Source organism: Simochromis diagramma, unplaced genomic scaffold (genome assembly GCF_900408965.1).
Source record: "Simochromis diagramma unplaced genomic scaffold, fSimDia1.1 OVJJ01000583.1, whole genome shotgun sequence".
NCBI classification, from domain to species: Eukaryota; Metazoa; Chordata; class Actinopteri; order Cichliformes; family Cichlidae; genus Simochromis; species Simochromis diagramma.
Window position 1 is genome coordinate 216055 of NW_024387285.1, and position 13116 is coordinate 229170.

The window sequence follows — 13116 nt, forward strand, 5'->3', positions numbered from 1 at the left end:
AGGCCTGCAGAGCGAGAGCGAAGTGCTCTAATAGGGTGATATGGTACTACAAGGTCATTAAGATAAGATGGGGCCTGATTATTTAAGACCTCGTATGTGAGGAGCAGGATTTTGAATCCTGGATTTAACAGGAAGCCAAAACAGGAGAAATCTGCTCTCTCTTTCTAGTCCCTGTCAGGACTCTTGCTGCAGCATTTTGGATCAGCTGAAGCAGAAAATTAGTTGTCACGGTTCTGGGTCATTTTGACCCAGTATTTTGAGTTCTCATGTTTTGGTTTAATTTTGTATTTTGGGTTATATTCTAACTCTTGTGCTTTGTTGATTTTTTATTAGAATTCTATGTTTTTGTTTATTTGTGTTGAGGGATTAGTTCTTAGGTTTTGTGTCTCTGTGTCTGGTCTGCGTCTTTGTGTAGTTGTTTGTTTCCTGTTTTATTGTGTAGGTCCGTGTCTCATGTGAGTGTATTCAGTTTTGCCTCTCTTGTCTCGTCTCATCAATCACTTCCAGCTGTGTTCAATTTCCTCGTGTTCTCCTGTGTGTATTTAAGTCGTGTCTCCTCAGGTTCTAGTATCTGGTCCATTTGTTAGTCTCCCGTAAATCAACTGTGTGTGTGTGTGTGTGTGTGTGTGTGTGTGTGTGTGTGTGTGTGTGTGTGTGTGTGTGTGTGTGTGTGTGTGTGTGTGTGTGTGTGTGTGTGTGTGTGTGTGTCTCTCTCTCTCTCTCTCTCTCCCCCTGCTCTCAACCTTCATGTGCCTCTGCTCACCCTTGTTCGTGTTCATGTTTAGTTGTTCCCAGTATAGTTTAGCTTTAGTTCTGTTTGCTGTTTTCTACTTGTGTTTTATATTTACAATAAACCTCCTCCACGCGTGCCTGCATTTGGATCCTCCTTTATTTTTCTCCACACGGCTCATCCTACTCACCGTGACATTAGTGGCCATTCAAGTCTTTATGTCTTTAAGACATTCCTGCAATTTGAATAAATAAGTTATAGTTATAAGTATCCAAGTATATTTCACAAATTAAACGCATATGTTGTGAGGGGGGAGTGTAGATATTACTGATACTCATGACCATAGATTTGAAGGTTTGCGTTTATGTGTTTGTTTCGCTGACTCATTCGTTTCCACGGTCAGACCACATCCTTTGAGCTGAACATATAAAGCTGAGCATCACAGTGAGTTTCAGTGCATTCAGCGTCTGATCAAAGAGAGGGAAGAAGAAATGTCCTGCCTGAAGAATTTCAGTCTTCTCATCTCATGTGTGCTCCTCTTCATCATCCAGCCAGGTGAGTGATGTTTTCCACTCAGTTTTTACTTACTATTTTTGGACAATATTTGCTGTTTGTGTGACACAATAAAAATATAAAAACCATACAGTACGTGGTTGAGATGTAATATTTTAACACCAAAAGTATAGATATATTTTGTACATTTCAAGGACTCTTCTGTTATTGGAGTGTATTTTTTATGTATCTGTATTATATTATACATATACATTAACAATGAATCTCTGTCCAAAAAATGCACTCAGTTTACTTTTTACTCACTATGAGCATCACTCATTATTCTCCCCAGTAATTAAGGTTAGGATATGTATTTTTTTATTCCAATCCATTTAAATAACCTTGATCAGATTTGATGGTTTTGTTACAGACTTTAAAAACGTGTTTTGCTTTTCTTTCACAAATGTGGGATTAAATTGTGTTAAAATGCACAAAGCAGTGATGTCATGTTTTGTGACGAGGACCCAGGCACAGAGAGACTTGATGAATTTAAGAATCTTGTGATTTAATAAAGAAATTTGCAGACTTGCACAGAGAGGGTAAAATTATGATGACTGATAACGGAAACGAAGACAGCAGACGACGAGGACGAGGACAGGGAGGAACAGGGGTTTAAATGCACCAAGGAGACAGTCAGAGAGAACTCCGGACAACTGGAGACATTTAGGGATGCAGGGACTGACAGACGGGGTAGAAGTCTCATCCTGACAAGTAAAGTTTATCTTGCCTGGCTGGGCAGCTCTCTGGGTGCTCTGTAATTTCCACTGTAATTTAATTTACTTATTGACATTTTTAATCTTCATGTAAACGAGCATAATGCAACGTCACACTGCTGATATCTTCAATGTGGCTATAGCTCAGGTGGCAGAGCAGGTCAGTTACTGAAGGTTGGCGGTTCGATCCCAGTCTGCATGCCAAATAGCTTTGAGCAAGATTCTAACCCCATGTTGCTCTCCGTAGTATCAATGTTAGATACTTAAGTGAATGAATTAGTTGTATGAAGTGCTTTGAGTGATCAGACAGAGTAGAAAAGCGCTATATAAGAACCAGTCCATTTCACTCATCTGCTGATTCATGTGTCCTGATATTTTGTTTCTGTTTCAGGTCGTGGGTCTGAGATTATTAATGGGAAGGAAGTCGAGCCACACTCACTGCCTTACATGGCCTATCTTAGAACTGTGACTAATTCTTGGTGTGGAGGGACATTAATCCATCCACAGTGGGTGCTGACAGCTGCTCACTGCACTGGGTAAGAATCTGAGACCTTATTTTAAAAAATAATGCAGTATTTATTTTCAATGACTATTATTCCTTCAGTAACTACCCAGAGGTCACTGCCCTCACCTGTGGTCACGAGCTCTGGGTAGTTACTGAAAGAATGAGATCAGGGCCAGAGCAGCAGAAATGTGCTTTCTGTAAGCCATGACTGGCCTCTTCTTTAGAGAAATGGTCATTCATCCAGTCATTGGAGAGAAGCTCAGCTGCTTCTCTTCCACAGTCAAAATAATACACACTGCTATAATTATGCATGCAAAGCTAATAAAATTTAATGGAGAGAATGAATATAAAGAATATTTAAAGTTGAATTCTTGTTCATAGATTTATTTGTTTTACAGAGGTGTTCTAGAAAATGTTATTTGTGATGGAATAACAAGGAAAGTACGGAGCCCTGTGAGGGACATGGGAGGAAAATAAATGAAAATAAAATTTTGCGAGATCCTGAGTTACTTTTGTGAGATCTCGGGATCTCACAAAATCTTAGGCCACATCCTTCGGAGGCCGCCAGAAGGAAGCTGACAGGGAGGGCGAGGCACAGTGTGCCGGGAGTGCGGTATTCTCGCCGTCTCTTTGGGCCTTGACCTCCCAGTCAGCTATCGAGCGCAGCGGGTGGGTAACAGACGACTACGAAAACATCGGAGCACTTTTTACAAATATGTGATGTCTTGATAAACCAATCAGATATTTGAAGTTTACACAGCTACATTTTTTCCTGAAAATATCTTAAAATTTTATTTTGTGACCCAGAAAGAATAATATTAAAACTAAGTAGCTGCCACCATTGTTGGAAACTGGAATTGGCTGGGCTGCGCTATGAATTCTGGGATAGGATGGGCCACAAAGGACACACCTACTTTTGCGAGGTCTCGCAAAAGTTCATCTTCATTTTTTTCCTTCCATGTTTGTTGCGGGGGAAAGAAGTGTTGCACTCACTTAAAATAACACAGAAGCCACAGCTACATACACATCAAACATTTAAATTTCTTCATTCAGCTGGAAGAAAAAATAACGCAGATTCACCCAAAGCTCAGTAACAGCTATAACCCAGCCATATGTAGTAATACACAATAATAAAGAACTATGATGACTGTTTTAGAAGCCGCTGACCTGTTAACCTTTTAAATATGTAAACCTTCATCACCAGATTGTGTTTTTTTCTTTTACAGGAGTTACTGGGTGACGCTGGGAGCCCACTCCAGAACGAAAAACGAACATTCCAAGCAACTCCGAGTCGTCGAGAAAAGTTTTCCTCATCCTGGCTACTGTTGTGCAAAGCACGACAATGACCTCATGTTGCTGAAGGTAAGGTGATATATCAGGGTCTGATGATGATGATGATGATGAGATGATGAGATAGCCGTTATTTGTCAGTTGCAGGTCTTTTGCCCACAACCGATACAAACGATGTAAATGCACTGCTTCTTATTTAGCACCTTTCTACTCTACCTGAGCACTCAGAGCGTTACACAACATGGCTTATTCACCCAAACACATCTTTCTGTGCTTAAGTGCTTTCTAACACTCGCACACACTCACACTCTAATGTAGCATCAGAGAGCATCGTGGGGTTCAGTATCTTGCCAAAGGATTTCTGACATGCAGACTGGAGAGACCAGGGATCAAACACTAAACCATCCGATTAGTAGATAACCTGCTGTACCTCCTACAGCCAACTCAGGTTTTGCTTACTTAACTAAAACTTAGTTTCATTTTTTAAAATATAAGATGTATTTCCATGTCTTTATAGACATGTTTCAACTCATCACTGCACATATTTCATATTTTCCAAGCAAAATATTAGAAATAAATGAGTGGTGCTACAACTCTTTAGCAAATATCTGTTTATTTAATGTAGTTAATGTGGAGAGATTCATCACCAATATCTGAGATTCTTTTTACCTTTTTTTCAGCTTAAAGAACCGGTGAGGAAAACCAGGGAAGTGCAGTGGCTCGAGTTTGGCGACACTGTGAGAGACCCGGCAGCTGGCAGCACGTGTCTGGTGGCCGGATGGGGAGTAACTGAAACAAAACGACCATCAGACGTCCTCATGTCTGTCAATGTGACTGTGGTCGGCAGGCAGAAGTGCAACTCTCGTGATTATTACGGCCACAACCCTGTTATCACTGATGACATGATATGTGCTGGTTCAGATGGTACAAACGTCGCTGATACCTGTCAGGTACGTATGAAGAATCCATGTATTTTTCCTTGTTTGAAGTAAATGTTCATTCAGCTCAACACCTGAAACACTGTCATGTGTTTGTTCTTGCTGCAGGGGGATTCAGGAGGCCCGCTGTTGTGCGATGGAGCGCTGGTTGGAGTCACTTCTTTTGGAGAGGATTGTGGTGTCATTAAAAAACCTGGAGTCTACTCGTTTGTCTCAGAGGGACAACTGTACTGGATCAAAACCACGATGAAGTTATTCTAAATGTCTTGAAACCACAGCATGATTTGATTTTACAGGTGTCAAACTCCAGGCCTCGAGGGCCGGTGTCCTGCAGGTTTTAGATGTGTCCTTGATCCATCACAGCTGATTTAAATGCCTTAATTACCTCCTCAACATGTTTTGAAGTTCTTATGAAAGGTACTGGTAATGAACTCATCATTTGATTCAGGTGTGTTGACCCAGGGTGAGATTTAAGACCTGCGGGACACCAGCCCTCGAGGCTTGGAGTTCGACACCCCTGCTGTAGACCATTATCCGGTTTATAATTTCATTGCTCCTTTTAAATTTTATGATAGCTTAGTTTCTGCTAGCTTGCTGCACTTTTTTTATAGATTCTGCACTTGGCTAGTCTGCTGCATACACAATTGGAAACACAGTTTGGCATTTTACCCTCTTTCACCATACAAACTGTACAGAAACAGGGTTATTTCTAATAATAATTTTTTCAAATAAATTAAAGAATTCCCAAACATAAGTGTTCCTGGTTGTTGCAGTGAAAACCAGGGAGAAGCATTTTTTATGTATATACAAAACCAATGAACGTAAAATATTATTGTATTATATCCTACTGTTTTATTGTAGGGTCTACTTTACAATATAAAGCACCTTGAGGTGACTGTTGCTGTGATTTGGTGATGTTTGAATAAAATTTAATTTAATATAATTGAAATTGAAAATAAAAAAGTGAGATATTCAGACTGTCAAACAGATTCAACACATCTTATACAACCAACTGAAAATGAGGCTTGTGGACAGTTTTTTTTGAAAAAGACATTCTTTACATTCTTATTTGTTCCATTTCACATTATGACTGTGTGCTTGATATACTTGCTACTTTTTTACTTTCTAATAAAGCTGGAGGCATGAATAAATAAAGACACAATTCCTTCTCTTTTTCTTTATTTGTTTGCACTGCAGTTTCAAACTGTACCTTTCAAATGTCATTGTTAAAATGCTTAGAGAGTTTTATTGTCATTGTGCAGTTTCTTGCAAAGTGAAAGTGGGTAGCTGGGCCACAAGGTGCAAAAGTAAAGAAGGGAAAACAATATACAATGAGGGGGGGGAAATAAATAAAAACCAATATATATGTATATGTGTGTGAGTGAACTAACATACATGGTGTATACATAGGAAAGATTGAAACACAAACATAACTACAGTATGCAACTGTACAGAATAGAATAAAATAAAATACTATATACAGTAGAACAAAATATACAATAGGATAAAAATAGAATACAAATTCTGTATACAACTGAGTAAAAATACAACGATGCCAGAAAGGAATATTGCACTTAGTGTTATTGCACATGTGTGGATGTGTGTGTTTGATCAGTTGGAGTCTTTGTTGTGGAGTCTGACAGCAGTGGGGAGGAAAGACCTGCGAAATCTCTCCGTCCCACACCGTGGGTGTAGATGATCAATAGCAGCATTAGAGTGGATGTGTTGGAGAAGTCTGCCACCAAGGACTTGTTTAACTTCCTCAGTGCCCTCACCCCCAGTGATGGGCAAGTCTTTCCCCTCATCTTCAGACTCTGCTTCCTCTACAAAAGACATGTCACTGGGATTAAGGAAGTCCTCAAAATATTCCTTCCACCAGCAGGCAATATCCTCAGTTCAAATGATCAGCGCTCCACTCACACTATACACAGTGCAGATATATCACTGCTTTCCCCTTTCGAGTTCCCTGATGGTTTGCCAGAATCTCTTCGAGGCAGTCCAAAAGTCTTTTTCCATGGCCTCTTCGAATTCCTCCCACACCCAGGTTTTTGCTTCACCCACTGTACAAGCTGCGTTCCACATGGCCTGTCAGTACATATCTACTGCCTCTGAAATCCCACAGGCTAACTAAGCTCGATAGGACTCCTTGTGCCTGATTCTTCCCTTTACCTCCAGTGTCTACCATCTGGTTCAGGGTTACCACCGCGACAGGCACCAACCACCTTGGTAATGGAGGTGCTAAACATAGTCCATTTGGACTCAGTGTCCCCAGTATCCATCAGAATGCTGCTGGAGCTCTGCCTGAGGTGGGAGTTGAAGAACTCGCAGATCAGGCATTCCCAGCGCACCCTCCTTATTCGTTTAGGCATGCCATGTCTCCAATTGGGCAAAGCTGTCAAAGACCCTGCAAGTGTCTGGACGGGTATAAACTTAAAAGAAAATAGTTCAGTATCCTCATGTCTGTCAATGTGATCTTGTGCAAAATATATATATATATATATATATATATATATATATATATATGGCTCTAATGTATATATATACTGCTGCTATACATGTATATATATATATATATATATATATATACACACACTAAAATTATTATTTTATCTTACTTTATTTTTTTTATTTTTTTATTTTTTTCTACTGTACCATTCTGCTGAGTGACTGTCTTCTGCTCGTCAAATACATTTGATATACCTTTATTAGTCCCACAAGGGGAAATTTCATTGCGATGTTGACCCTGTGCTAACTTGCATATGACAAATAAAACTGAAAACTGAAAACGCCTACAGACACCAAGTTATTTTTGCACGATACTCAGCATTTTGCACTTTATCGTTGCACTGCCTTGTCTTGTTTATTTTTGGAATTTTTTGCACATTGCACTTTACATAGTCCTGTGTTTGTCTGTTATATGTCATATCTAGCAGTAGAGGAACGCTGTACCACTGTACATGGTTGAAATGACAATAAAAGTGACTTGAGGAGATGGAGAAAAGCAGCAGAACAGCACAGAGAGGACTGAGAGGCCATGACACAAACCTGGTCTGTAGTGATGGCCACATGAAGCTTTCTGAAGCATTAACGCATCAAAAAAAGGCTTCATTACTCCAAGCTTTTCAACACAGTCCTCTTTGGGGACATCTGGTGGCCAAAAGTATGAAGAGCAGCTTGAATCTACAATTTAAATAAACTGGTTTGTTATTATTGCCCACTCTACAGAGCTCAGTTTATTTAACATCATCTGACAGCTCTGTGTGATATCAGGCTGCCATTGTGGTGCTTTGAACAGGTTTTTTGTGGTAGAAATATTGTTACATCCATAATAATAATTTCAATGAATTAACCTTCCTTGTTTAAACATGTGCTATGATGTGTTCTCACTTTGCTTCTGACTTCTTGACATTTGTAAACATAAAAGATGAAAATGCATCATATCTTGTAAAATGCTGCTGCTGTGAGGTCCCGCCTCTATGTGGTATATTTGTATAGCGCTTTACTTAGTCCCTATGGACCCCAAAGCACTTTACACTACATTCAGTCACACACACATTCACACACTGGTGATGGCAGCTACATTGTAGCCACAGCCACCCTGAGGCGCACTGACAGAGGCGAGGCTGCCGGACACTGGCGCCACCGGGCCCTCTGCTTTTGATGGAGTAATGAAACAAATCTTGTTGTGTCGGCTATTTTAACATCTTTGGAAAAAAACTAAACAAAACACTAAGCCAGTATTTTGGTAACATGTTGAGTTTCCTGTGGACTGTTATCTTTCAAGGTAAGGCTCACAGTGTTCCTCTGATCACTGTATCAAACACTGATTTCCAATTCTGAGAATCACTCATCTATGAATGCAGCCAGTTTCTTCTATGATTTTCCAAACAAAGACAGTTTTACCAACCTCAGATAAGTTCAAGTTCAGATTTATTTGTATAGCACTTTTTAAAGACAACAAGTGTTGAAGAAAGTTCTGTAAAATAAAATAGACAAAGCAGAAGACATAAAAGTATTTTAGGAGAGAATAAAATCATTAAAAGAATAATGGTAACAAAGTCATGATGAATCAAAAGCCAGAGAATAAAAATGGGTCTTTAGACTGATTTAAAAAGTATCCAGTGCTGGGGAGGACCTGATATGCAAAGGCAGTGTATTCCACAGTTTGGGGGCAGTCACAGCAAATGCCTGGTCTCCTCTGTGTTTCAGTCTGGACCTAGGGACAACCAAAAGCATTTGGTCTGCAGACCTCAAGGATCTTCACAAGGGGAGAATACCAGGTTAGGAGATTAGCAAGACACGTAGGGGCTAGTCCATGCAACGTCTTAGAAACAAGTCTTAAGATCTTAAAGTCAATTTGAAAGCTGACTGGCAGCCAGTGTAGTGATGCAAGTATAGGAGAATAATGATCTGATTGCGTGTGCCAGTTAGGAGTCGTGCTGCAGCGTTTTGGACTAGCTACAGTTGGCCAGTTGATGAAGAGGTAACACCGGAGTAGAGACTATTACAGTAGATGAGATGAAGGCATGGATTGCTGAAACAGAAAGGGCTTAACCTTTGCAATTATGCAAATATGAAAGAAGCTGGTTTTGAATACATTAACTAAATGTACATTGAAATCTACATTGACCCTAAATTTCTTGCAAACAGTTTTTTATAGTATCCTAAGGTGTCAAGGTCATAACAGTCAGAAGGACCCAAGACAATGACCTCAGTTTTCTGTTCATTTAGAGCCCGCCATGCCTTGACATCTTCTAGACAATCAAACAGTCCCTTCCCAGGATTCACCGATTTCCATTTCAGTGGAATATGAGAATCATCTGCATAGCAATGAAACAAATTACCTTTTTTTAAAACAAGTGATCCCAACGGGAGCGTGTAAATTCAAAAGAGAACTGGGCCAAGGGTAGAGCCTTGGCCCTTGGCCCTTGGCAAAAAAGCGTGGTTCTTGGAGACAATGTGTCTCTGAATCTAACAGAGAAAGTACGATTAGATAAGTAGGATTTAAATCATTCCAAAGCAAGCCCTTTAATTTCGGCACATTGTTCCAGTCGAGAGATAAGAATCCTGTGATCTACCATGTCAAAAGCAGCACTGAGGTCTAATAATACTAAAATAGCAGAATCTATAAATCTATAGTCTGTAAAAGTTAAAAGGTCATTAAAAACTTTAAAAAAAGAGTGGGTTCAGTGCTGTGGTGCATTTAAAACCGGACTGCAATAGTTCACCAATGTCATGTTGATCTAAAAAGGTTTAGAGCTGCAAAAGGACAATTTTCTACAGAACTTTTGACAAAAAGAACAATTTAGAGATTGGACGGTAGTTTGATAGAACTGTTGGACCCAGATTCTGTTTTTTAAGGATTGGTTCAACCACAGCATGTTTAAAGTCAGAGGGAACAGACCCAGACTGAAGACTGCTATTAACAATGGAAGCAAACATGTGCAGTGTCTTGCAAAAGTATTGGGCCCCCTTGAACTTTCCCACATTTTGTCACATTACAGCCACAAACATGAATCAATTTTATTGACGTGAAAGACCAACACAAAGTGGTGTACAGGTGAGAAGTGGAATGAAAATCAGACATGATTCCAAACATGTTTTACAAATGTTTTTTTTTTTTGTGATCACACTTGCTAATGTGTATCTTCCTCCAGAATGGGATAGAAAATTCTTTAAGTCATTTTTTGATGCTTTAATTATAGCGAGCGAATGTATTTTAATCTTTGGTGAAGACTGGAATACTATTCTGAATTTCTCCCTGGATACAACAAGTTGTAAGAGACAAAAATTATGATCTCGAAAAAGAACGGAAAAACTTAGAAATCAAACTATAACAAAACGGTAAAGATTAAAGCTTGGCCAACAAAATTAGAGTACTTCCATCCTGGCGCGAGGCGGTAATATCTGATCTACCTAAAGAGGGTAAAATTACTATGAATCTTACCGCCCCATTTCTATTTTGAATGTAGACTATAAATTATGTACCTTAAGAATCTCTAAAAGACTAGAAGTCCATTTGCTGGATTTAATACATTAAGATCAGACAAGCTTCATAAAAGGCCACCAAACACATGACAGTATTAGAAGAACGCTTCATATTATAGAAGAAGCAAAGAATCACAAACTGAGTATGGCATTAATAAGCCTAGACACAGAGAAAGCCGTTGACTGGGTCAGCTGGCCCTTTCTTTATAAGGTACTAGAGCGTCTAGGATTCAACAATAAGTTAATTAAATGTATACAATTATTATACAGTAATCCAGTGGCCAGGTTAAAGATCGATGGACATCTTTCCTCTAGTTTTTAATTGAATAGAGGCACCCGGCAAGGCTGCGGGCTCAGCTCTTCACTTTGTTTATAGAGCCTTTAGCCCAGGCAATAAGACAGAACCCAGAGTTAAAAGGCATCACCATATCCAATACTGAACAGGTAGTTACTCTTTTTGCTGACGATATCATTACATACCTCCAGAATCCTGATATGTTACTCCCTGAGCTCATGTCAACTCTGAAAGAGTTTGGGGCCCTGTCTGGTTATAATTTAAATATAACTAAAACACAAGTCCTGACAATTAACTACTCTTCATGCAATTCAATAAAACAAAATTATAAGCTAAAATGGGATGCAAACAAGATTAAGTATCTTGGACTTTACATTTCACAGGATTTTAATAGTCTGTTCACTTTGAACTTTGATAATCGAACTCAATTCAGGAGCACATAACTTGCTGGTCTTCACTGACTCTGGACTTTAGTACAAGAATACAGATTGTGAAGATGAATCTGTTGCCCAGATTCTCATATCTTTTTATGGCTCTACCCATTAAAATCCCAGATTTCCAATTCAATGCTTGGGACAAGTTAATATCACGCTTTATATGGGCAGGAGTTAGACCAAGGATAAAATTAAAAACCCTTCAAATCGATAAAGAACATGGCGGACTGGCCCTCCCTAACTTAAAGGAATATTACTTGGCAGCACATCTGAGAAATATTGTTTGTTGGTGTTCCCCAGCAGTGGAGGACCAATGGAAACAAATTGAGTTGAGCATGGGCAAGTCTCCTCCCCAAACATGATTGGTAGAAAAATCAAGGAGAGGCAACTTAAATAACCATATTGTGAAAAACACTCTTAATTTGGCATGAAGTTGTTAACAAATACAATCTGGGGAGCAATATTAAAATTTTGTTCCCACCTGGAAGGTTAGATCCAACATACTCAGAGCAGTTAAACCTTTTCCAATCCAACCTGTGTCTGTTTGTGGAAGGGGGCACTTTTAAATCATTTTAAAAAATTGAAAACAGAATTTAATCAGGAAAATGCGGACCTGTTCAGATATCTGCAGGTACGTCATTTTTGCAATTTAGAAATAAAGGGTGCCTCCTCCCCAGTAATTGATCTTGTCAAAGTTTTTACAAATGCCTACAAATGTCTGCCCACTAAACCCATGTCTAAACTCTACGAAGGGCCACAAAAACAAAATGGCAACAACACACTATATCCATTCACTTCCGCTTATCCTTTTCAGGGTCGCGGGCAGTGCTGGAGCCTATCCCAGCTGTCATAAAGGCAGCTTAAGAAGCTTAAGAAGGCTTAAGAAGGATCCTGTCCGAGTGGACTTTCTTCCTACGTTTAAAAGGTCACCTTTTTCTACAACGTTGGACTAAATGGCATAAATACAAGCAGAGCCTTGAAGATTCTGTGACTTAATTCAGCTAATATATCTCTTTATTTGTATGATGCCTGGAGCAGTGCCCCAATTTGTTCCTCTTTTGTTTTTGTTGGGTTTTTTTGTTTCTTTTTGTTGTTTTTTGTTATATTCTTGTCACAATGAAAATTTAAATTAAAGTTGTTGGGGTTTTTTAAAGTAAAGCAACACTACTTTTATAAAGCTATTTGTAGTAAAAAGATATCATTGAAAAGGTGACATCCCAAAATCAACCAGAATGGGTTCAATTTCATTATAAAACTCATAACTGATCCCTTATTTGTTTAAAAATAAAGGATACTGTCATGGTCCTGCGACCATGACTTGGTGACTTTGTGTTTGTGTTCTTTATTGTTATTACTTTCATTATTATTCATGGGCTGTTTTGGGATGGTTTGTGTTTTGGGATTTTAGATACTGGGTTTTGGGTTTGTGCTCCCTCTATTGGTCCCTGGTGTCAGTGTTCCCCTGTCTCGTCAGGTTAACCAGGTCCAGCTGTGTCTCCCACCTGTGTGTGATTTCCCAGTGTCTCTCTGTGTACTTATAGTGTGTGTTTTCCTCTGCTCCTCGTCGCGTCGTCTGTATTCATACCTTGTGAAATCCCCTGCGTGCTCTCCCTGCTGTTCTCCCTGCTGTTCTCCCTTCATGTTCAGGTTTGCCACTCCTCTGTGTAGTTT

The 13116-nt window shown here is 39.3% G+C and overlaps 1 protein-coding gene across 1 annotated transcript; it reads left to right on the plus strand.

Annotated features, from left to right (window-relative positions):
- Positions 1 to 1121: 1121 nt before the first annotated feature.
- Positions 1122 to 5890, plus strand: LOC120716210 (granzyme K-like). Its single transcript, XM_040003658.1, has 5 exons — positions 1122 to 1285; positions 2387 to 2531; positions 3727 to 3862; positions 4471 to 4740; positions 4837 to 5890. The coding sequence occupies exons 1-5, from the start codon at positions 1222 to 1224 to the stop codon at positions 4987 to 4989; spliced, it is 768 nt and encodes a 255-aa protein (XP_039859592.1). The 5' UTR covers positions 1122 to 1221; the 3' UTR covers positions 4990 to 5890.
- The last annotated feature ends 7226 nt before the right edge of the window (positions 5891 to 13116 follow it).